Source organism: Diprion similis, chromosome 4 (assembly GCF_021155765.1).
Source record: "Diprion similis isolate iyDipSimi1 chromosome 4, iyDipSimi1.1, whole genome shotgun sequence".
NCBI lineage: Eukaryota > Metazoa > Arthropoda > Insecta > Hymenoptera > Diprionidae > Diprion > Diprion similis.
This window is the reverse complement of record NC_060108.1, coordinates 17969919-17996423: the sequence shown is the minus strand read 5'-3', so window position 1 is coordinate 17996423 and position 26505 is coordinate 17969919. Positions and strand designations below refer to the sequence as shown.

General features: G+C 37.5%; 2 protein-coding genes across 9 annotated transcripts in view; both read right to left on the bottom strand.

Annotated features, from left to right (window-relative positions):
• LOC124405375 (electroneutral sodium bicarbonate exchanger 1) overlaps positions 1–18082 on the bottom strand; it is a 32147-nt gene extending 14065 nt beyond the window's left edge. For 7 of the 8 annotated variants that reach the window (XR_006929105.1, XM_046880214.1, XM_046880216.1 and 4 more), the window contains exons 1-5: positions 17790–18082; positions 5099–5220; positions 2213–2347; positions 312–450; positions 9–228 (exon numbers count right to left, since the gene is read on the bottom strand). Coding sequence is in view for 7 of the 8 variants with exons in the window: in XM_046880214.1 (XP_046736170.1) it covers positions 9–228; positions 312–450; positions 2213–2347; positions 5099–5213 (609 nt within the window). In the remaining variant the exon portion in view is untranslated. Of the gene's footprint in view, positions 1–8; positions 229–311; positions 451–1354; positions 1431–2212; positions 2348–5098; positions 5221–17789 lie in introns of those variants that run through there. The other variant, XM_046880218.1, reaches the window with a different exon arrangement.
• A 3940-nt stretch (positions 18083–22022) lies between these two features.
• On the bottom strand, positions 22023–23384 carry LOC124405599 (arrestin homolog). Its single transcript, XM_046880628.1, has one exon. The coding sequence runs from the start codon at positions 23276–23278 to the stop codon at positions 22142–22144; it is 1137 nt and encodes a 378-aa protein (XP_046736584.1). The 5' UTR covers positions 23279–23384; the 3' UTR covers positions 22023–22141.
• Positions 23385–26505: the final 3121 nt, after the last annotated feature.

Genomic DNA, 26505 nt, shown 5'->3' with positions numbered 1-26505 from the left:
CTTTTTACCTTCTCCCTCGACTCGGCTGGCAGCACATTTTTGCTTATCATACTGTCGAGTACCAGGTCGGCGATTTGTTCCAGACTCGAAGCCTCCATGTCCAGCATTACGGTGCCGTTCAATATCAGGCTTCGAAGCTCGAACAGCGAGTGCAGCGACAGAGTGGCGACGTGCGGTTTACTCCATCTGTTTCCACCCTCCTCGACGTCCTCCTCGAACTTTATCCACCTAACCACCAACGCCCGGAATCAGAGTTAGCCAGCCTTGTATCCACGCATGGATGCTAAATCGAAATTTTTTACGTTACGTGCCTCGCCGTTTCTTTCCATTCCATTTCGTCACCGTCCTTGACCAGTTCCTCCATTTCGGAGAACAACGGGTGAGAGGTGTGGGCGTCATCGCCGACCTCTTCGCCCAGGATGAATTGGACCCTTTGAGCCGGTGGAGTGACTGGAACAAAGACACGCTTATGAGCCTCGAGATTCTCCACTTTTGATAAAGGATCGATGCGAATGGCTGGGCACTCGATGCCCGGAATCTGTCGCCTCGCGTCAAATATTCTTCTTTTTTCTTCTCCTCTTTTCTCATCTCACTTCTCTTTTACATTCAATTCCTCGTCTCGTCGATCACCCTGAAATATTCATCATCGGACCAAGGCGGAGAAGATTTTCTTTGCAAATCTTGACGCTACTGACATTCATCTCTTGCATAATTTTCCGAAGCGTATACGCGTTATAATACGTGTATAATCAGATGAAAATCGTTCTTTGTGACTATGAATATCATTAAAGCTAATTATTATTAGAAAAAAGGGATGCAGGTGATAAATCGTCATGCCAGTTAAAATTATGGAAAAAGAATGTGACACTGATGACAATGAAATTGGCCATCGAAGCTTGCTGTCAGGGGTTACGGACGGTAAGAACCAGACGTAGATATTACTGACATGCACTCGCAGAAATTAGAACCAAACGGCAGTTGTCTGCGTTTGGATTTTATCATTCGTAATCCCTGGCTATTGGCTTTGGCGGCCAATTTCAGCGTGATAAACAGAATTCCTGTTGGGTTTACCATTGCCATCGAAGAAGGAAAGAAATGTATCAATATAAATTTATGAATATATTACAGAGTAAATGGACTATAAGAAAGTATGCAAATAATGAATGATCATAATCGAGAATATTTCACGCGTATTATAGTTACAAAAGAATTACAGAAACGCGAATGTAACATTACAATGAATAACATATACAATGTTGTTGTGTAAAATTGAAATCTCTATAATAGGAATGTAAATAATGCGGCGTACACAGTGCAGGTATGCGAAAGTAATCGCAAATTGTATATCGCTTACATGTTGTTTCACCCTTAGGATCGCAAATACTGGCAAGCCGGGTCTGTCGCGTCATCAGCGGCTCACCTGGAAACCGAACTGTCAGCGCTAGAGTTTTTCGTATTCAAATCAGTTGCCGATATGCAGGTACATACAATACTAACGCATGCATGTGTACATATTGTTTGATCGCAGAGCGAGGATACAAACTAGATTTTAGTTTATTTTTTTCGGTGAATTCGATCGCATCCGACAAGGTCTGCGCATCTATTTTTATAACTCTCTAATTTCTCTTTCCTGGATTTATTTCATTCGAAATCATCGTTAGCTAATTAAACCGTGTATTTGTTATTTATTCTTATTTTAATCATAATTGCTCTATTTTCTGTTTGTTTTTTGAATTCCTCGTTTCGCTGGACGGAGTTTCGATTTATGGTTCGTTGGTACGGGTAATTGGTTCTCATTGTCCTCACGGCCTCACTACGGTTTGAGTAAAGTGGCAATTCCATTTCCAAATCCCCACGGAAATATCGCACTGATGTATACGGATACAGAAAATGAGTGAGTAGCAATTCGGGCTTTTCCGGGTTAAATATATACCAGGAACCGTGGAATTCCATGGAGATTCGATTCACTAATGGGTCCAGTAGGTATATGAGTGATATTCGACGAATGAAGAGAGCATAAATTAAGATTCATTTCCAAACCTCGTTACAGCGATGCAAATTAATCTCTCAAGTTTTTCCATCATTATAGCAACGAAAGTCGTAACATCACGTTTTCAGAAGGTATACGAGGCTTACCAAATTCCACTCGCAATGATAACCGCGATAGATTACATCGATCGAACAGATTTCAGCTTTGTAGTTTAGTTCTTACCTGGACGATCCGAGTCGGAGTCATCCTTCTCGCCTGAGGACGATTGACGCGATCCGTGATGGTGTTTGTGATGACGTCGGTGTCTTCGTTCCCCTGGTAAATGAACGCCCACGTATACGGTGTGCGCTCTGTGACCTGAAGAAAATTATTGCGAGATGTTTAACAGCAGGCTGAAAAAGTACTCGAAATTTTAAATACATGCATCTAGAGCTTTAGAAATATGCTAATTTTCCTCTTCACCTCTGTTCCAGCCGACTAACGGTTCCCCCTTTTATTTCGCATATTTCAAACCCGGCAATTTCAAAAGCTGGATGTAATATGGACAGAATGTGTGTGTGAGAGACAGGGAGAGAAAGAGAGAGAGAAAAAAAATGGAATAGAACAATTTTTATAATACTAGGGCAGTGAGCCCAACGGTATTAACAATGAGACTGAGGAACAGAGAAAATGTAACTTAAATATTAACTTAAGAGAGAGGGAGGGAGGGAGGGAGACCTGACTAAATTGCTTCTTTGGCTAATTTTGTCTTGCAGCGCTAGAGTGAAATTGCTAGGCTGCCAGGTAATTTCGGCTGGGTTTATATTCGAAGTGACGGTGTAAGTGAAAATGTGACTTCGCAAGTTCATAGCTTCATCGTCGCGTGGATAAGCCATCAATTATTATTATCAAAAGCAATTGTTAGCAAAATCGTCGATTGTCTCGACAATTTACATGCCTCTTACACTCTCGCCGTTGATATCTAAAAAGCGTATTTTCCATGAATTTCCTCCTAAATATTCTCCATCCGTCCGTTCAATTACTTTCCGAAAGGAGAGGTTTCCGGATATAATACCTACTCTAAATTTATTCAACGTCGTTTAATTGACTCCGCTTTTTTATTTTATTTTCCTTTTTCTCTTTTTTATCCCCTTCTTCATGAATCAACTTTTTCATATCCCAATGGAGCTGGATAATGGACTTTATAACGAATACCGGCAGGAATTTTAAACACGAATTCAGTACTTCTCGTTATTGACGTACAGAGATATCAGTATATTGTACGTATCAGGGTGGGTCAAGGAAAAAAGTTTTTTTTTTTCTCTTACGCCCTCTAATCTTAGTGCTTGATAGAAAAAACGTCCTTCTAAGAGATGAACTCTCTAGCTCAAGTCTAACGGTTCACTTTTCTAATTTTATTTCCCATTCATTTAACGTGGAGAAAATTCACTTTTCGTTAAATGGTTAAATACTCCTAAACTATTCTATATTTTTCAAATTCATGCGCAGATCCTTGAAGCTGATTGTTCAAGCTTTTTAGACAGAACTTCTATAACGACGCATAGTTATCATCATTAGTACACACGTAAATGGCATCTGAAAATTAACTGATTTTTTCTTTTTCCATAATAATGTCGAATAGTTTACAAGTATTTTAATTTATAACAAAAATTGAAATTTTCCCATGTCAAATGAATGGGAAATGAAAATTACAAAAGCAATCTGTTAGACTTGAGGTAAATAGCTCATATCATCTTTCGGGTGGATCTTTTTTCTATCAAACATTGACATTTGAGAGGGTGAGACCAAAAAAGAAAAACCTTTTTTGTTGAACCACCCTGTTGTACGTATGCTACTGCATCGTGAAATTCGTCCCTGAAACTTATGCAATTTGGAATACATTTAATCTATAACCGCCTGAAGTTTAGACAACCAGGATTATATTTCTGTAAAATCTCTCTAAATTGCATAAATGCAGGCGGATTTTGATAAAAGTGTAACTCGAATTGCATAAACGCAGGCGGATTTAACCTACTTTGAATACCTCGCGTGACATTTCCACGAAACAACCCGATTCATACTTTCCAGTGTCCTAGGCACGGCTTGGATTATTGTGACACTGTTCCAGCTGCAGACGCCGCAGGGTTATATAATTCACCTCATCGCCCTATCTCTATATAATAACGATTTACGAAGCACTTCCAGACTCGCTTATATACCTTTATATATACCTATACCCGTATTACACACAGAAGCCAAATCTTTACCTGACCTATTACACGCTAGCCTATGATATCAAATTTCGCTGAAAGCTCTGCTGCCATGCACATTCAGCGTTATGGGCAAACATGCCACTCGCTTATAAATCTCTGTGCACGTGTGCAAGTCGCGGTCGTCGAGCTTACGAAACACTAGATTGGAAAAATGTATTTTACAAACTGGAGCAGAAAAATGAAGTCCGCATCCTTTTCGTAAGATTGTAGCAAACGGGTTCAGATGAACAAAAATGATCGAGCATCAAATTACAGTTTTTAGTAAAAGATTGCGATCGATTTAAACAAGTCAGCTTGCAAGCGCTGTTATTAATAATAATCAATCAACGATGTACTGTAATAATTCAACGCATGATTTTTATCGACATGTCAATCAGCGATTGCCGTTGCTTAACCGCACGCACTTACCAATACTTGTCGTTATTATAATAATAATATAAATTAGTTTTATTGTTATTATTATTTCCTCATCCTTATTCCGTATGAATTATACGTATGTTCATCCAAACGGAAGGGAATGTGGATTAAATATCCGTCAGTTCGTTCCAGTTGGTTGGCGATTGACATCCGTTTATCGCTGTTTATTCTCGAAGATAATTCAACCGGACAAGGACTAATTGGTCAGTTAAATACCAGAACCTTCTCACGCGATGTTTCTTCGAAGCAAATGTCTATAATACACCTCAGAGTATAATCACAATCGTGTCCGGCTCACAATCAGGCATAATTACCATACTCGGAACAGGCGTGAAGGACTTTAGTTTCCATGCTTAAGGTTCTCCCTTACACTCGTAAATTTTCTCACAACATTATATATATATGTATATATATAGTTAAGAATCGGGCTCTGACTCACCTTCGAAATCCTTTTCAGTGTACGACTGGTGAGTCGTCCTGGCGCCGGGATCCTTTGGCGCTTCATCGTCGCCTCCAGCACCAGCTCCTCGGCCTGCTCCGCTGCCCGGATGCATCCAGGGTCTGTGAACAAGCAGGATTACAAGGTCAGCTATGATCGTTTATTTCAGGCACGTTCATCCATGGATTCTGATTTCATTTTCATTCATTTCACACTCACTTGAAATTAAAAAAAAAATTGTTATCTATGTACGGGAAAGAATTTGAAACAATAAGCGATCAGGTATTGTGACGTACAAATATTCTCTATGGGAGCTTCTATGAGTTACGTAACGCTGTATGGGATAGTACGTACGTACGTAGGCTTCCCTATGCTATAACCATAGAATTTAGCGTTACGTAATTTATGGAAATCCAAATGTCGCAGAGTACCCAGAGAGAGATATTTCTAACGATAAATTGTTTACTACAATACATATATATATATATATATATATATATATATATAGCGCGTGTGTAATGGCACAAGATCGTAAGCTTCATCTTACGACATTTTGCTTTTGAAAAAGGCAACAGGGCGTATATTTTTTTAGTATTCCATCTGGGCTTAAAACATGAAAATGGAGTAAAAACGTTGAAATTGAATATTATATACGACCTTCGGCTACTGATTCAATCATGAAAACCTACGTCGATTAATTCCATAAGGTCGTATCTGCCAAAAAATATTTTTTTTACCATTTTGGGTTCTATTACAAGTTCATTAATTAAAAGAAAAATGTCGTATGTTCTGGTAGATACGACCTTTTGGTTCGGATGAAAATTGAAAAAATGATCTACTACGGTAATTGCATAAGGGCGTAACAGCCAAAAATTATTATTGCTATTCCTATCGTAAAAAAAATCGCGTTTACTCCATTTTGCTTTTATCTTTGAGAATTTTTTTTTATAACAATTCTGGATTTTCACAGATTTCGATTTACTATAAGTGTTTCAATGGTTTCTAGAGCGATTGTAAAAAAAACAAAATAATTTTCGACCATTCCGTTTTTGTCTTTTTTTTTTGTTGTCATGTATACTTATGTATTGATGGAAAAAGATCGTATCTGCCTAAACCTTCTTCCTTCATATTTTCAACGTTTGATTTCGATCGAATTATACGTTTCGATCATTTTCCGAGTAAATGATGGAAAAAAAAATGATCCGCCTTTTTAACATTAAAATCGCATTTTTCGCCGTTTATACCACATACCGATGGTCTATACGAGCATATGCACGCGATATACACGAGTAATTTATCCCTTTACTACGGAATATCTCCTGATACATCCATAAATTTTTATTTCAAATAATCCTTTGGTGCATAAATATGTCTGTCTCGAGTGAGCAAAAACGGAGATGATTTGCTGTAACGCAACTTGCGAATGCGTCGCATTCCTACAGGGTCACGCATGGTACCGTGACACATATTTTCTACTTTGTTTATCACTTTTTCCACTCACGCGTCACGCCTACCTGAAAAACACGAGGAAATTATTTGGTCCTTGAATATGAAGAAAATTAACGCTTATACTGCGTGTAAATGATTGTCATTGTTGTTGTTGTTGTTGTTGATGTAACGTTTGTCTTGACGAGTGCAACGAAAATCGCGTAATAATTGATTTAATATAAAAAAAAAAAAAAAAACTTGAATAGAAATTTTTTTAATAATCAAAATATACTGCCATGTTTTGGCAAAAAAAAAAATTTATAATTATAACGAAAGTGGAATCGCAGAAATTTGCGACGTGCTTTTAAACATTATATTGAAACTAAAATGCCAGACGGAGAGAATAAAACAGAAGATTTTACTCAAAACTGCAGTAAAGGATGGATACATAAAATTTTTAGATAAAATATCCTTCTAAAAAGCTTTCAGACTAAAATCAGCTACATTTATTGTAGAAAATATTGTTAACATGAGTATTTTTTACCAGGTAAACCACGATGAGATCATCTTTTCTTGCAGTTTCGACCAAAATATGCTCTTTTTCTTCTCACCGTGCAGAATCATTAATCGGGCATCACGAGGTTGCACGACACTATCGTATCTTGATATCGCAAAAAACAGCCCCGCAGTTTATAATTTTTCATTAATTCTTTTTACTCGTATCCTGCACGTGTCGCGAGCACAGCTCTCAAACTGCCTGAATACGTACAAAGTAGCTGTTTTATATTTATATATATATATATATATATATATATGAACGCGTGTTGTTCACCTATTTATCGACTCTTTACTCTATAACTATACGATGAACAGACTGATTCTTATCTTTATGGACGGTGTGCCGCAGTCTTGTCTATATAGGTCTATTTCTATGATATTTTACTTATACACGTAATATTGCGTACACAGAAATGAAATTCATTTAATGTCGCACGTGTTTCATAGTCAGTTGAAAACTTGATGAATCGTTACGAATTGATCGTGAATATTCACTCCTGCAACGAAAATTTATAGAATTATCGTATCGGAATATTAATTTCCCCTAAATTGAGCTTTTGGTTTTTTTTTTTTTTTTTCTTTTTCCCCCTCAAAAATGACCAATCTCGCTCGATTTTCTACGGTTGCATTATAATATACATTTCATGCCCTGCGAGACGAGGAAAAAATACTACTTGAGCATAAAAACTTGAAACTCAGCATCACTCGGTTCTTAATTTAGCATTTTTTCGTACCTACTTCAAGTATTGGCCTTGAGAGAGCCGAACTAACGACCTCGTGGCAATTTTTAAATTTTAGCTGATATTTTTTCGGTTATTTATTTTCACAAAGATTATCAGAGACAGTCGGTTGATTTTAGAGTAGAATATTCTTATTCTTCCACCCGTTGCCTCTGCGTCGCACTTCAATTGCCCATATCTTGCTAGCGCTGAGTGGGAAGTTTCACAGAAAATTACGGATATTGGATATTCATATAATACTTAATTTCATAGCCGATTCAAGTAGATATCTATATATATATATTATGCAGTACATAACGATTTCCAAGTGGCACCATTGAAATGCGTAAAATGTCTCGTACGCCGCGCAAGTAGAATATACCATACAATATGCATGAAGAGTTCTACATCAAGTGCGATTCATTGCGATTCGATCGCGGTATGAATTGCAAGACGTAACTTGGCGCCACGCGAAGGGAAGAAAACGTTATATAAAAACGTCTAGGCTGTGCGTATTCGTATATATATATATATATATATATCTATATACCTATACGTGTTCATTACACGTGAAAATAAAACTCTGTATTCTCTTCCTTTTTCAACTTACACTTTACTACTGTACGTCCTCAAAATGCGAGAATACACACCGCTTCGTAGATATACCTATAGGGTACGATGTAAATAACGAAGGACGAGCTGTACATACCCTGATTTGAATTTAAGATATTCATCAGGCATCGTTTATTCAACGGGTGTTACGCTAATACCGATCTAAGTATAATATAATACGCGGCACGAGTTTTATCGGCTTAATAATCACAAGTTTTCACCAACGATTATTACGACGCGAAACTAACTCCGACTCGCGATTGCAATCAGTCTGTAAAATACAGTTGTTAAGTTTTTGTTTTTTTTTTTTTTCTTGGGGGGGCGGGGGGTTTCTTTTAACTTTCTTTCTAATTTTTCTCGGCTTTGTTCCACTTTTTTGTAATACTTTTATCTTGTTTTATTTTTCTTTTTCACTTTTTTTTTTTATCCTTTGTAAACGTCTCACGTTATATGCGGTATGGTAAAAATCTATATTTAACCGAGCTTCGAAGCGTGGAAAAACAAAGATGAATGTAGCTCGTGTTCATTGAAGAATAAAATTACAAGAATAATATGAGGTTTGAATAAATTTGTATCAATGTATGTGCGATCACTAATATTGTATATGAGATGGCGTTACGCAGGAGATTAATTTATTTTCTCATTCGTTCCAACGTCTTTCGAATATCACATTCTAGTAGCACATTTTACGTGACACGTTTTAATCGATTTATTATAGGCATGCGGTATACTATACTTATATGTACGCACGTTACACGTTGATATAAATTATAACGTCGTAGTGATGAGAACTTCACCAGGAAGATGCCAAAGACACTCTGAATCGGCTTTGCTTCGGGCTTCGCTTTTCATACGGCCTACCGGTGGTGAGGTGACTCGGGATACAAGATGTATGGAAGTGGATATATATCATGTGTGCAGTGCAGTCTGATCGTTAAAGATTCTTCGTTTAAACTTACACTGATACACGCAGGTGCGTTAAGCCCATCTGCACACGGTGTGTTGCAATGGCAATCATTAAACGCATCTCGAGTACCTGCGTGATGCGATCTATTGCCGGTTGACACGTGTTTTTAACGACGATGGGCCAGATGACGTAGATTCAATTCAGGACAAAGTGACTGACTGTTAATGGAAAAGGAACATGGCAGGTAGGTAATACGTGGAATAAGAAGAAGTGATTTTGGGATTTTTTGGGACGATGTAATTTATTATTCCCAATTTTATTATTCCTTTTTTCTTTTCTTTCTATATCGCTGCTTCGTCATTGCTTCGTGATTGATCATATCATACGATCAGACTGTGATTTGCACGTATGTAGCAAATTACGGACGCACCGACAATTAATTTCACGGCTATTTACACACATGTATGTATGTACATACAATGTATCCATGGATTATTATTATCATTTTTGTTGTTATTACTTTTTTTGCAGTCGTAGACGAAGTTCGCAACGAAATACCCGGATGTTATGAATTCTAGCTTTTTGTGTAACAGGAAATTTTTTTTTTTAGAAATTGTTTTATCACCACTCGTGCGTTTGTAATCGGCGACATTCTGTACGTCGAATGTAATTGCTATGTAATTCATGAACGTGGGGAATTCTATTCGAATCCGATTTTGTTTAAAATTGTTCTGCAATCGTCCCAACTCTGGAACAGTAACTTGAATTTTTTCAGATTTTTCATTCAACTGCTCAATTATTTATAAATATTAAAAGTGATGTTGAAAAGGACGTTTTTCAAAATTTTCAAAAAATTCTCAGGAACCGTATTTTCGATCCCAAATATTTCAAAACCAGGCCTATAATGGACCGATTTTTTTTCAAGCATTTTCCATTTTTCTGCTCAATTAAAACGTCGTTTGAACGGTCTGAAAATTTTCGAAAAATTCTCAAAACTTCTGTTTTCTACTTAAAACATTTTGAGATCGGTTTCATGATTAAGCAATTTTACTCTATTTTATTTTTTTAATTTTGGCACGTTGACCTTTTTCTATCAACTTCTTACTGCTTCGGAGTTGGGAGAATTGCAGAAAAAATTTTTGAATAAAATCGGAAATGGCGAGGACCAGACGTTGGCTGGTTGGTTTTGCATGAAATTCCTCGTATCAAAAAATTTTTTATCTCATCATAAATTTAACGAAATATTTATATCATTTGTAATTTACTAAAATTTCGGTTCGTGCGACAAATCCAAAAAAAAATATATATATATATATCGGAACTCAATTTTCATAATAACGAGCTGTAATAATAAACAAATTTTCCTGATCATAGTATATACGCCTGTAAAAGAGGAAGAGAAGACGAAAGTATTTGCCTCGGTATTTGCTCTCCGCAACTGCACTTGGAATGCCGCAACCGATGTAGCAAGTTTATTCAGTTAACGGTTACTAGTAAGTTTCGGGGAATCAAGCAGCTCGCTGCTGAACTTATTCCTATTAGGTATATCTATACATTAAACACACACAACGACGTCGAGTAGACGAGGAGTTAATTATGTGTTTAAGTAAACCTCCGGAGAACCAGTTCTTCGAGGTGTTAATTATCATAATATTCTTCCCCTTCGTTTCGAAAGCAATTTGCCTTTATATCCTGTACCGGAATGCTTTTCAATCCGAATCTGGCGTTCGTTGTTGGCTTATGAAGAAAACGTCGTTCAAACCGCTTGTCCGAATTGTATCTCGACACTTAACACTTGTTACAGTTCAGGTAAATGAACTTGAATGATAATTTTTTCATCGCATCTTTTCTATTATCGCGCTTGAGAATACTTTGGAAGATCTCTACCTTTCAAATTAATCTTTTAGAGAAGAAACTTATTCTATACGAATAATAAATCGGTATATGAGCAGTCCAATTTCATTAAATATTGTTATTCTGTGAATGAATGACACTCGCTTATAGTCTCTTGGCAGGTTTATTCAGTTTTCTGTAACACGACGAATCCCTGGACCTGTATAAACCAATTAGCTAGACGCTTTATTGAGTTAGGAGAATGCGAATTTTCAATCCATTAACTCAGTCAAGGCTAATCCCTGCTGACTTGGCGATTTTGTATCTACACCGTCAAACGTAGTCGTCTCTTGGTTGGTGATATTAGATTCATCGGATTAGCTATTATGAAACGAAATGTGTACGTTCGTTCCGAAAATAAACGACAGCAGAAAACGAAGAAAAAATCCTCGAATCTCTGATGTGAGCCGAAAAATTCATACCTTTTAAGCATGGTAAACTTGATACATGATCTTTATCGCGTATAAAATATCAAAGAAGAAATTCCTAAACAGATTCGGTCAAGTGTATAAAAAAATAAAAAAGGCTTGATAAATTGTTTCTTACTCGCTTCTTACGTCGTCGGTCATGTCTAAGCGGGGATGATGATGAAGCACGATGAAATTAATTTATACCAAAAGAAAAAAAAAAATATCGGACGAAAATTTGTTAAATTTTTACATCAGTCTAATTCTTTTGATGTATAAATCATATTTCTTAATCTCTCAGTCAGTAACAGTGCAGACATTGTTTTTCAGTGTAAGACATTCTAATTTTCGATAACACATTAAATATTTTCACATTTTTTCATGCGTGTTAAGCTCACTTTAATTATATCTCGTGTAAAATAATTTATTACAGATCGTTTGAAATTCTTTTGAATTCCTTCATTCGTTCGTTTATCAAACAGTTTTAAGTTTCTTTTTCTATGCTCTATGAACACGAACTTCTTGCGAAAAAGCAAAAACTTGCAAAATAAACGCGGATAAATTTGCGACGGTTTTATAAACACGTGTTCCACCGTAGCGGCAATTATGTCAGCTGCGATACCACGCCGAGTTGAAACTGGCGGATTCCCTCAATTATGTGTACCGATATACCGCTACTGCAACTCACTCGACCATTCGACGTAAAGAAAAAATGACGAGTTCACGTTTCTGATAAGAAAACTACGTTGAATCGTTCATCCTCCCCCCCTTCCTGCTATTAAAGGCCGTTTAATCGCTTTTTCCTACCGCAGCTCATGCTCAACTCTTTTGTTTATACAGAATGTCTGTAATTTAATCTTCGCCGATATACAATATATATATAGTTAAAAACCTGATAAAATTCTTAGTTAATATAAATATTGTTTAATCGTATTTTAATCTATGTCCGGTTAATTTATAGAAAAGTCGTGCTATTTAACAATACGATCAATTTTTTTATTTCTTCCTTTCTTTTCCCTTTCTATTCCTGTTCTATACCGCAGACCGATCGTCGGTGAATGATGACGTGTTTTTTAAAAGTTTGTCAAAATTATATTCACACATCCCTTCCGATGAAATTATATGCGAAGAATTTGAAACTGGATTAGACTAAAGATTTTTTCGGATAAATTGGTATTTATTTTCACTCATTTAACGACAAAACTGTTCGGTATTTCTCTCTTTCTCTCTCTCTCTCTCTCTTTGTCTTGTCATTTAAATTTGGAATCCCATTCTGCCTGCATACTGGTGTTTGATCCATTTCCACTTCTATCATTTCCGCATTTACGTATTATACGCATTATACAATATCTCTGTAAGGTGTATCCTCACGAGAGATAATTTCGTGATAATTTATCACACACGCGACAGACAAAGCTCGGAAACGATGAACAATAGACGACGGTTAAACATTACATGTGAGTATAAGAATATACGCAGAGAAATAAAAAAAAAAAACTGCACCACTTCTGCAGGATTGCATTTTCATGCGGTAAATCATTTCGCTAGAGTCAATATTTTATACATACAAATGTTGAACACAAGATTTAGCAGCATTAGGGTCGATGTAAAAACCTCAACTGTAAACAGGTGTACATATTATAATATTTATGCGTTGTTAATTTTAATTTTACGCGGGTGATAGAAAAAAAATGCAAAAAGAATTGACCTTTGCTTGGAGTTTCGAGCTATGCGAAGGAAAAGACGAAAACGAATGTTTCGATACGTTGTGCCGTAAGCACTCGACTATTTATCTCTGTTTGCACGTTTATAATCAGGTTATCTCGTTTTCCACTCTCGATTTGCCACCTTATACGATTCGGTATTGCGAAATGTTGACAATTCCGATGACAGTATTTAATTAAAGAAGCACGAAACGCAACAATGTATTTAAAATATCGCGAGAAGTACGTATAATAAACCGAGAAAATTTATATCTGGTCTCGTTGAAATGGAACCTCGATGAGAGACTGTGTACATAAATCTCTATCGAATTCGTGATTTTATTCAGTTGAGATCATCACGCATGTTCCCAGCCTTGAGTAGCTCCTGTTTTTCAGTTGAAGATGAGATAAGAGATAGTTAATCGGAAATAGAATGTGGGAAAAAAACCCGAGAATCTACAATTCAGTCTTCGATTCGTCCAAATAGTTTTAGAATATCAAAAAACAGAATCGAAATTACATATACTTGAACGCTTTTTATGATTTTTCTGCAAGCACTCGATCAAATGTTAGCAATACGAATTGATTAATCCGTTGCGTTCCGTAAACTCATTGCTATTTTTTCGATAACACGGATCACTGATCCGGCCAGTGATCGATCGCTTTGAACAATCGTTATCTAATCACGTCGAATAATAATGCTGGTGCCAAATTTGATTAATTACACCGTTGACTGGGATTAAAAATCAATTGTCGTTCGCATTTAATCCTTCCAGACGAAAGAATCCGGATTCGATAACCAGTCTGCACCAGTTTTTCTTATTCTCAGAGTAATTACGTACTACAAGGTCTTGGAGTTACATAATTGTTTTGACATTTTTTTATCCAACTAATTGAAAAAGCACCAAACCCACCAAAGCCAAAATGTAATCAGTTCTAAGCTTAGAAAAGCAAAATCATAAATATCGGCTAACTTTATTGCTTTCTCGACATTTCGTTGAAAAAAAAAATTCATCACATTCTTTATAGCGTCGAGATACAGTGAAAACTCAACTTTTCCTTCTCCAAGTGATTGCAATCCAGTGAAAACAGAGAAACGGGAAGTTGAAAGATATGAAAAAATTGAAGCTTCTAACTAACTCACTAAAAAAATGTACATTTTATTTCTACCTACTTGCGAGATTTATTTGTTTATATTATTTTCAGTGCCCGGTTGACTGTGTGGTGAAATATATTTTTCTGATACTTGAATAAAATCTACCTAATAAATATTCACTTATCAGTCATTTATGGACGGACTATCGATCCTTTCACGATCCACTTTGATACCCACTGCGTTAATAAAAGCCTCGCATCTATGATTGTTATCGCGATAGGGGCCAAAGACTTCGTGGGTCATGCGTCACGCAATTCGACGGAGCGATAACAGCATCGTTTGGCAGCTGTAGGATCAATAAAGTTGTAAATCAGTTGAATAATCGTATTGTTATCAAGTTCAAAAACCACTCGGATTAAATAAATTTTTTTAATAGTCCGAAAAAACCGGTTCCAGCCAGTTTTCGTGGATTTAATTTAATTAATTGTATCTTATCTCTGTATCTTGATCGCTGATATTCAAATGGCTTTATACAGTTCTGAGATTTGTCGCGTTCTTGAAAGAAGCGAAAAATTTTAATACTCGTTGTTAAACTTTTACAGAAATTGCACAAAGCTTGTCATAGCTGGTCGGCAGGTATTGGATTTTTTCACGCGCAGGTATAACTTTTGAAAAAAGTAACGAAGGAAAATATGCACGTATAAGAATAAGAGAGAGAATTCAACCCTTCGAGAACAAACCTACTTTTTCGATCATGGAAAACGACACTCTGGGTCAAATTGATCTCGTCCCATTTTTTATGTGTTACCATTTCAAATGTACGAGTCTGATCTACATGAAAAAATTCAGGGATGTAGTTTAACTATTTTAAAACGTGAAGGTGTAGCTTAGAAATATAAATATAAGTCATATACGTATACGGATGAGGGTCAAAACTTGAAGTGATAAATATTCCGAATGGCCGATACTGTGTCCAAAATTTAAACATGCGAAAAGAAAATAACGAAAGATTTCAAACAATTCATCTTTCGCTAATTTATTTTTGCATGTTTGATATTTCGATATATCGACCATTCCAAGTTTCGATTCCCACCCATTAATATGGAGATAATAAAAATCTTGAAACTGTCTTAATTAGAAGACGAAAATGTGGAGCAGAATGACTCGGTGTGTTGTAATGTAAGTCAAAATCTCATTTCGAGCGGTCCTTAACGCACGAATATTATCAGTCGATTTGAACTATTTTTGCATGGCCATATCGCCCCTTGTTTCACCCTGAACGCTTCATCTGACAAACTCCCCCATATTTTATTCAACACGTAGAAATAGCGGAAGGAGATTTTTTTTTTCTCCGATCTCTGGAAAAAGGGGTAGAGCGATTTATTCCCCTTTTCCGTCCATCCAAAATCTCCTCGTAATTCGGCTACTTTTTAAAAATCAAATTCGTACACCCGTCACACGACGACACAACAATATTGCTACACCTTTAATTTTTGCCAGCGCAAAAATCAAATTAACAATTAAGAGGGATTATAATTAACCCGTAGAAATTTTTCAACCCAGAGAAGAATCTCGTTCGCTTTCAGGGTGTCCAGCATTCATGGAAATTATAGTATCAGGAGATTCTCAGGGAATTTGATATCCCTTGGAAAAAAACCTGGAGATCGCAGGGAATTTCATGTCGTATCTGGAATATACTAATTTTCATCCTAGGTTCATAAAAATCTAGCCATTTGATGAGAAGAAAAAAATTTACCTCGCAATGAGCTGCGTTCTAGTCAAATGTAAAATATTCTTGTTCGTACGATTATTGTATTTTTTATTTATTGTGTACATGAGAAGAAGCTGGATAAATAACGATTCTTGTCTGAAAATCCTGGAATTCTCAGGGAACTACGTTTTCACAAATAACTGGATACTCTGGATTCAATTCATGGGGCTGATAAATTTTTTATCAATACTCGTCGGGTACAATTTGATTTAGGTTTTTGCCAAGATGCATATTTGGCGACGTCAAGCTTACACACGGAATAATCACGCATTCGCGAGGTGGTAAAATTCTCTCTTTTGCTTTTTCATTCTAAAAACATCTGGGCCTACCGGACACACACGTTCAGCGTGCGTTGGGATATATTCGAGGATAAATTTAGCCGCAGAAATGAAACGTTCACACGATATGTAATCGTAACTAAACTATATACCCGGCAGTGTTTATTTTTATCGCGTTACTCCGATACGCAATTCGTTAAATACATGTAAATATATACAAACGCGTACGCGTAATCATTTTTTTTCTTTCTCATACTTCTCGCACTCGGTGTAGGCACGTTCGATTCATCCAACCTCCGTGAAACGCCCATGGTGGACCACCAAAGCGACGTGGGTTTTAACGGCCTTCGCTTCTATGACACGCCGTCACTAACGATTGTAAGGATTTCTACAGTTCTTATTTACCGACCGAGTATAATGCCATTTATTCTGACCATCGTCGATGCGTGAAAATACTACAAATAGTCGAATTTCGTGTGAAAATATCGAAAAACTTTTTTCTTTCATGAGAAAAGCATTTTTTACGTTATTGTAGAATGGATTAAACTTTTTTCCGCAAATTCGGGTTCGATTTTGCTTGGAGAATATCGCTTCCTGCTATTTTTTCTATCCATCGATGCGTAGGCTTAGATAATAGTAGAAATCAGTGGCATTTAACGCCGTCGGTAAAAGCTCGCTGCATAGAATCGTCTTAAATAAACTGCGTGACATCGTGCAGCTCGAGGCTGGATTGCGTTGTTTGTTTCACGATAAATTTATTCCCGTCTGCATGTGTCGGTATGCGGCCTATCAAACATCTCACGCATGTTCGTATCATTTTTTATTTCTCGTTTCATTCTCGTTTTTACCCGTTATCCGCGAGGATGTTGGTTTTCCCACGTTTATAAATGACGATTCATTGCCGTCGTCGAGTTTATATCGTTAACGGATTTTCACTTTAATATAATACCTACGTTCAAAATTCGGATGTGAAAAATATCGCAAGTGAAGTGAAGTTTATTAAAAAAAAAAAAAAAACCGTTCAGTCATTGTAAATACACTAAAGCACTTTGATTAGTGACATTTTTATTTTGTTAATTTTTTCTTGCTTTTCTTTCTTTTACTTTCTCGTAAAAACAGGATTTTACTTTAAAATTTTTCTCGTCTTTTGTTCGACCTTAACTGTATCAAATATACGGTTGAAATAATTTGAGAATTAAAATCTATATTGTTGATCGTTATGGCTCGTTATAAGCAAATTCTCAATTACGTTTACAGCCGAAAAAATCTCCGTAACAATTTGGCCGGTGTATGATAACAGTGATAATGAATAAACGTACCCTTTTGATTTAACCGTCGATCGAACGTCTGAACTCAAAGGCTGCAGGTTCAATTTTCTTCGGCAATAACAAGCATGCAGTTCACTGCATTATCACCAACTACTTATACACGTACACACATCCACTCGGCGTACTTGGTTTTTATTGTCTACAGTAAAATCACTGTGTGTTTAATGCGAATATAGCGCCTACAGTAGATAACGTTGAAACTTGTGACGTGCAGTTGCACGCGAAACGATGAGAAGAAAATTTTAACACGCTTTGTCTTGTTTTGTCTATCTATTTATTAATCGAAAATTTGAATCTAACAGATTTATTTCTGAGGAGAAAATTTAACAAGTATCTAGATATCTATGTCTATAATATATTATAACTGACAAACGGAACGCAAACAGTAACGACAATTTCATTTACTTTATAAACGCTGTAACGTACGCGTTCTTCTTTAGTTAAATTTTTTTTTGTCTTTCCTTCTTTTTACTATTATCACAATTATATTATTAAAAACGCGGTCCAAACATTGTTTTACACGGTGCAGATCGATCTTCACCAGGGATAATAGTCACAACAGCTGTATCGCGTTAACATGCGCGAAGTGGAAGATTAACAAAATTCACACAGTAGAACGTATTACATGGTACACACGAACAAAGAAATGTATCAACGAATTAATTTAACAATAGATTATTTTTTCTCTGCCTATTATTGATAATTATTTTATAATTTACTACAATTTATTATTTATTTTATTTACCTATTAGTTCATTTACTTTACTTTTTTACCTCTTTAATTACATGTGTTTCGGAAGTTATACATGAAGATGAAGAAGAAGAAGGAGAAGAAGAAAAAAGAAACAATTCCTTTATATTTTCGATTACTCGCTAACTAATTTCAGACAAGTGTCGCGAACTCGATATAACCGAGGTTGACTTCCTGGGATGATAATAATATAACAACGGTGTGGCATAAATGCTTGCAATGCGAATAAACGTGCGACGCGAGGATCGGCCGGTTACCGTGCATCGCGTGTCTTTGGCACGACCAACACTGTTCGCACCGATACGAAAAGTCAGCCTCCACATCGTATTGATCCCCCGTGGGGCGACGCACTCTCCATCGCGGCTGTGCGAGGGAAAGTCCAACCCCGATTACGCTCCTCTTCTTCTCGTTCTTCTCATTCTTCTCATTCTTCTCCATCCTCCGCCCGAGCATCTCCTACGTGGTCTTTGGCAAACTTTTTCTTCTATAGCTGTGTCTTCGCTCTCACTCTCTCTCTCTCTCTCTCTCTCTCTCTCTCCATGTTTGTTCGTGAGTTTTAATTTTCCACCCCCCCCCCCCCCCTACAAATTTCAAATTTTTTTTTGGGCTTCGTCATCAATCTCAAGCGCTGCAGTTTTATACGACGTACCTACTTCGTCAAATTTATCGGCCATGAAAATTCTAAACGTCACGCAAATGCGCTGTTTCTGTTTTTTTTTTTTTTTTTTTTTCTTTTTGTTTTGTTCTATTCTGATAGCATGATGTTCTGGATTATTATAAAAGTTTTTACAAAAGATATACGTAGAATTTTTCTTCTCTTTATTGCATTTAAGACGAAAAATTATTAATTAATTACTTGACGTTCATTTTTTTTGTCATTTAATAATTTATCTTCGCACAGGCTAATTATCTACGATATTATACAATTCGTACAGAAGAAAGTGACGAGCTGCAGAGCTTTTTCATCACACTAGATAATTCGAGCTTTCTAACAAGGCGCGCGGATATAAAAGATCTGTTTTTTTTTTTTTAACGAAACTACTTCCAACAGGTTTTTTACATAAAGCTCGAGAGTTTGGAATACGGTTGTGGAATTTCTTTCGTTGTTGACATGATGCCTAGAATTATTATTATTATTATTGTTATTATAACAGCGGTGTTCTGATAACCATTTTCTTCGAAAATCAGAAGACTTGTAACGCGTATGTCGGAGTTTGAAAAGGTCTAAAATTGAATCGTAGGTCTTGTGAATGGGAATTACAACTTTCGCCATGCGATCTATAGCGTGGCGCATTCTTATACCGATGAAGTCAGAAAACACTCCGTTCCAGTCTCGGTGTGACTGAATCTGCGCTCGAACAACCTTCGAGACTCGCTAGCTTCGATAGTTACACGTTTTGAAACCAGTTTCTTCGAAAGCTTAAACTCTCCAGCTGGACTTCGACATCCCGCCAAGATTGTGGTATAAATGTGAAGGAAAAACATACGATCACAGATGCATAATATTCCTACCTACGTATAATGCATCGATGCAATGAATCGCATGATTTTGTTGAGATCTCGCTCGCTGACTTGTACGATCATTTTGCCTTGACCCTTTTTTTCACCGTCAATGACAATTTTTTCTTTGCAAAATCTCGAGTCGAGTGCAACATATTGAATCAGACGAATTAATCTGCATCCAGCAGCTGTCACGTTTCCGTTTACCATTTTACTAAAACTGGATCGCCGGACGAGTCAATGAGAATAATAAAAAGTATTTTGCAACAGGATAAATAAACCGGAAAAGTCACCTGATTGGTTCTCCACGATTTCCGGAAGGTAGGACCTAATCGGAGCAAAGATTGATATTTGACAGCTTTTAATTTGTTGATATTTTCATCCTTGAAAATACCGGGAGTTGTTAAAAAAGAAAGATAAAAACGAACCGTGCAAGCAGTCGAACAAAATGGAATAAAAATCGTGTAATAAAAGGAAATAAATTGAATCATCTCGACTGCTTAATATCTGTGAGGGGCAGAGGGCATCGAGGATGTGACAAAACCCCTCCTACGTGGCTTCAAGCGATTACTCAAGAATTCTCTCTTTGATTGCACCGTTTCCGTCAAACTTGAGAAAATACGCGTCTCATACACGTTTATAATCATTGCGTTTTCTACTGTAACAGCATTTGCACGTCTCTGTCTCTCTACCCACAGACAAGCATCAACGACGGCAATCGGGAGTAATGCGTACTTTTATTTACGGTGGATCCACTTCGTGCTTTCAAAGTTAATTATTATGTGCGCAATACGCGAATGATTATATATATGAGGCTGTATTGAAAGGGACTCGAAACGTATAATAATCGAGTGCTGATCTCTAATTGCATTTCCCTCTCAATCTTGCACTACTTTCTCTCTCATCACCTCTAATTGGCACGTATGACGTGCATCCTACATTCATTGGTGGACAAAAACAAAACAACAAACAAAAAAAAAAAAATAGGTTTCGTGGCAATATACGCGAGTCTTATTATTACAGACATATATATCTACTTTCCTTTTCTTTCTCTCCTTTCCTCTTTCTTGGCTTAAGCGGACTGCACGACGATGGCTTCCCTTTACTTGCAAACTTGTCTTTGCAAGGTTGCGAAAAATCGTCGATGTCACGTTCATCGGTGATTGATGATTGAATTTATTCCAAAATCAGATTTATAACGCAGAATGTTGGATTTTGTTTTCTCTTGTTTCAACTTAAGGGAAACGGATCAATTCGACGACATTGAGTGTGTAATTGTATACGTATGTATACTGAAATTAGAACTTTTGTTAATTAGTGCAGCACGCGCCTTATCACAAGCAATGCCAGATACTCTGTGTGGCAGTTTACGATCTTACCTACAAAGCTAGTTGATTATGCCGATTAATGACGCGGCGAATGGAGCTCCAACTCCATATGATAAGGGGCAAATAGTATTTTCGCAAAATATTGAATTTGCAATTTGCATGCACGAGTGCATTTACTCGATTGGTCTTTACTATCCTATAATTTGAAACCTGACTGAGACTGAATTCATTCGAATCTGGGCAATATTCCACCGGGATTCACACACTCAGTTTCAGTGGTAGTTAATTGATTGAAAATGAAGAAAATTAACTGCGCTTAACAGTAATCTGAGAATTAAATTCATTCGAAAGATATTTAGTCTACAAAAACGAATCGAAATTTCAAACAAGAACTGACGGGATTTTTGCGTAGAATTTATCTGAAACATATTCTTGGATCTACAATATAGAATAGATTGCAATAAATCCTGGAAGAATACGACGCGAAGACTAAGAACAGTTTTCTCTTGCAACGACCCTAAGTGTCAAAATCTCGAACTTTATTTGGGGTTGATTGAAACACATTAATCAAAGCAGCACCAAGCCATTACAGTATACCTAATATGAATATTGTACAATTATTTATTATACAGTGTACAAGGAAAAGAGAATAATCGGAAAGAAACGATTAGTAGAACAAGGTCAGATAAGAAATCAGACCTTTAGACACCAAAGAGGAAAAGAAATCGAACGATCACGATCCTCCAGTTTCGGTCTGCGTGTGTCTAAGTGTTGACGATATCATCGCCGATGTTTTCCTCGTCGATGGCGACGCTCTCGGCAGTCATGACTTTGATCCTGTCGGAGGGATTCGGTAGCATAAGAATGAAGGGCAACTCGGCGGACAGTTCACCACCGAGGGCTCCGAGGTAAAGCTTGACCTTAACGGCGTACGAAACGACGATGCCAAAGGAATCGCGGACGTCGGGCGACGTGAGGAGGGTGCTCGAGGCCAGGTTGACATCCTCGCGTTTCAAGTGACCGTCGAGCGCGATGCCTCTGCGGTTCTTGTTGTTCTCCAACCTCGGCTGGAGGTACAAAACCTTCTGAAGAGTCGATCCCGGGTTTATGGGACAGCCGTCCTGCGTCTCAACCGCGTCGATTACCGTCCGGAACTGCCCGTTCTGGAATATAACGACGTCGATGCCTTGCTGCACCAGCGCCTTTATCTTCTTCACTACCTTGTTGCTCTTGTTCCTCACGCTGACGTTCACCATGATCCTCTCCCCGTGGTGATAAAGCTGTTTGTCAAGGGTCACCTCGAGCTCCAACTCCCCAGGACTCAGCAGGAAGTCCTTCGTCACGACTGTGCAGGGTTGCCGGCCCTGCTTCGTCGGCGCGAATTGCACCTTCCTTATCCCCAGGGTGACGGTGCTCCGTTTGTGGCTGTTATCGCTGTCGCTTTCACCAGCAAACATCTTCACGTAGTATGAGACCCCGCAGGGCTCTCCGGTTTCCTCAGGACCCGGCTGAAGCGTCACGCTGGACGGCGCCCCCTGCGGCAGGGCGAAGGTGAACGGAAACGCGCAGGGTCCGAGCTTCTTCAGGAGACGTTCCTGCAGCTTCGTCAAGTCCGAAGCTTCCGACTTCTTCGAAGGCGGGTGGAGCTGCTCCGAGGCCAGGTAGAGGTCCTTCTGGAAGTTCAGACCCATCACTTCGTCCTCTTCGCGACCGTAACGAAAGCTGCAGACCACCTGACCCCACACTCGTCGACCGCACTCGACGTAGTCCTTGTCCAAGAGGACGACGCCGTCGATCGACTCGACCCCCGACAAGTAGTCGACGAAGTCTCGTCGCCCGAGATATATCGTGACTTTGCCATTCGGCGAGGACTTCTTGTACACCTTGAAATTTACCACCATCTCTTGGTTTTCTTATTTTTTTTCCTTTTCTTTTAATTCGCTTTGTCTTGTTCTTTATTAAACAACCGCGGTATAACGTCGCTGCGATCCTGTCGTCCGGTCGTCCAAACGCCAAATGCGAACCCTCCTCTTCTTCGACGCCCTTATAAGAGCTTCGGATCTCATGACGCCGGGAACTCCTAAGACTTCCTAATCCATTCAGCGCCTCGGATGATCAACACCAGCTACGCGCACATTATTGTCTTCGCCGTTTTTTATTTCCTCGCGTCATTCTTCGGTTCCCCGAAGGTCTAAGATGCAATTTGCGTCGGGTATTGGGATCAGCGTCGTGTCACCTTGAACTTTTAACTCCGATTATTTGGTTTGTACACGGATGGATCAAAATTACTAAAGATTTTCGTCGATTTGTTACAAGAAGTGATGCTAATTTTAACTCAGCTGCTTTCCAAAATTTTTACGAATAAAAATCGATGGTATATATGGATTTTTATTCAATTACCGTAAGGATCTTAAAAGTATAGTCTATAGGTATGAAAATTTGAGATCGTAATAACGAAATTGACGAAATATAGTTTCGTTGATAATCGAATTAATGCTTCATCGATCAAATCAGTTATCGCAAATTTTTTATCACATCATCTGACGAAACATATGTATGTAGGTATGTGGTTCGATTTTATGGCGCGGGTTGCAAAATTTCAACGTATCATAACGTTAAAATACTGAGAGATATAATAAAAAAAATGTGTGTTTATTACGTTAACGAACACTATGTACTAACAATAAAAGTATCAAATGATCGTGAAAAATCCAACAATAATAATCGCAGCATCAACTTAACAACGAATTATTCTAAAGCGAAATGAGACTGCGGAAAAGGCTGGAACTCTATAATAATCGCTGATCTATCGTCCAGCAGTCTTTGGAGAAGACAACTCGTACTCCGTCTCGGCAACAACGTTGCAGATCCGCATCTTGACCGAAGCCTGAAGATGCTGAGGAAACAGGGCGACGGTGAGAGCCATGCTTTCGAAAAAAGCTACGGTAGCATCCTCGTGATATGCAGCGAAATTGGAATTGCAACCGCATCCTTTGCTCCTCTTCCTTCCGGACGAAGAAGCCGCGAATGAAATTTGAGCTTTGCCACCTCCTGCAGCAGACTTTTTTGACGACGATCCTAAATCTCCTCCAGCCGATCGAACCGGCTCCGATCTTCGCGGCCGAAGCACCCTCGTGTTACGGATACTCGCCTCCGATGATGGCGTGTTTTGCGGAGTTACTCCTGGAGCTTTTTGCAGCCCCGTTGAATCCTCTCCCAGAATCAAGGATTTCATCCTTTCCGATACCACTGACGAATGCCCCGACGATCCGCCCATCGAATTCTCATCCTCGATTATCGACGGAATTTCACCGCAGCTTTTCGCACGCTGCAGTTTCGACGATCTGCATAAATACAGTTTTTTTTTTACTATTTGTTACTTCCCTTGTCTTGCGATTACTCGAATAAGTGTTTTATTTTTAATCGTCTGACGTTTAAAATCTGTCGATTAACCAGGGGAAACCATACAAGTTCGGTCATCTTCTAATCACTTTTGGAAATTATTGATATATTTCTAACTGTGTCAAAACAATTTTTGGCATAATCAGTAGCGACTTAAGGTTTTGTTGACTGATTTTACTTTATCGATGACCGGCTAGTTGTACTGGAATTGTGAGGTAGAAACATAGAAACGATAGCTTTACAACGAAATAATAAGGTGTTATAAAGCTAAAAGTTTATTATTTACCCGATTTCAATCGTTGAGGTCTCTGGCTTTTGAAAAACCGACTTTACGCCGTGAATACATAATAATTTTACACGCGTTATGAATATTAACTTTCACCAGCGAAATTTAAGTATCTTTTGTAAAAACTTTTTTTACCAAGATTTAACTCATCATAATGTATAGATTTTTCCTTCTAAAGGAATGGAGAATCTAACACGTTAGTAATTGGATTAATGATGAAGTCTGATCTTTGCAAAAATAGATTAAAATTGCTGGAAAAAAGGGCTGCTTTTCGATGAACTAAAACGATTCTATCTCAAAAATTGATGATCATGATCACAAAATAATTACAACGTGACCGAGTCACAAACTGGTTCCTTGATGCAGTCTTTTTTAGATTTTTATCCTATTTCGAGGCAGAATTGTTGAGAGTTAAAAATATGCGCTGCGTATAAAAGAACATCTAGAATTACGTACTTCGATAAAAAGGCCAATGCTTCGTCGAAGAGATCGTCGGTCTTGACTGTTGTAATTTTTCCAGCAGCTGCATCGCGGTATTTCTTAACGTATCCAGAGCTTAATTTATTCCACTGTTTTTTAACAACGTTTACTAGAAAGAAATAATATTTGAGGCAATGCCAATTTGATATAAAATTTTTGCATAGGCAGGAATAATCATATTTCAAACCAGGCGTGTTTAATTCTTCAGCGATGCTTTCCCACAAGGAATTCTTGTGGGATAGGTCCTTGGCGAATGGATGACTGGTGTCATGAAGAACGGGATTTTGTCCCACCAGCTCAATCAGTCGGAACAAGTCTTCATCGGACAGAATCTTGACCGTCGAAGCTGACTTTGACATGTCCGCGTAATAATAAGATAATAAAGTTGAATTTTACGTGAACGAGAGTTACTTAAAATGATTTGATTAATCGCAAATTACGCGGACAGCAAAATCGCAGTGACAGATCGTTTGCCTGTAATTGAATGCTGTCAATGTCGTAAATAAAACAAGAAAGAAAAACAAATAAACCGTACGAAAATTAAGAAGAAACGAGGTCGACTAAATAAATAAAACAATAATTTCCGGATCAACGGACTAATTTTTAGGACATGGATTAAATTTTTTTTTTTAATTAAATTAATAACCACTAATATATTCAACAGTCTGATTTTTTACAATCGAATTATTTTCTTCGTATGGTTTTACTGATTTTTAGCTACATTTAATTCTCCATTTCAATTAGTTTTCAAGGTGCTTTTCAATTGTTCCAAATTGCCTTCGATTCTGCATAAATAATCAATCATTTTTAGGATCCGTATATCTTCTATAAAAATTTTTCAACTTCAAACTATTCGTTTTCTGATAAATTGTTAAATATTCCATTTTCAATACTCTCAATAATCTGCATAGTGGAACCGTTAAATAATAATGACAAAGAAAACAAAAAAACTTGTAGTAA

Coding starts and splice junctions, on each gene's coding strand:
- LOC124405599 (XM_046880628.1), bottom strand. CDS start 23,278: ATGGTGGTAAATTTCAAGGTGTACAAGAAGTCCTCGCCGAATGGCAAA.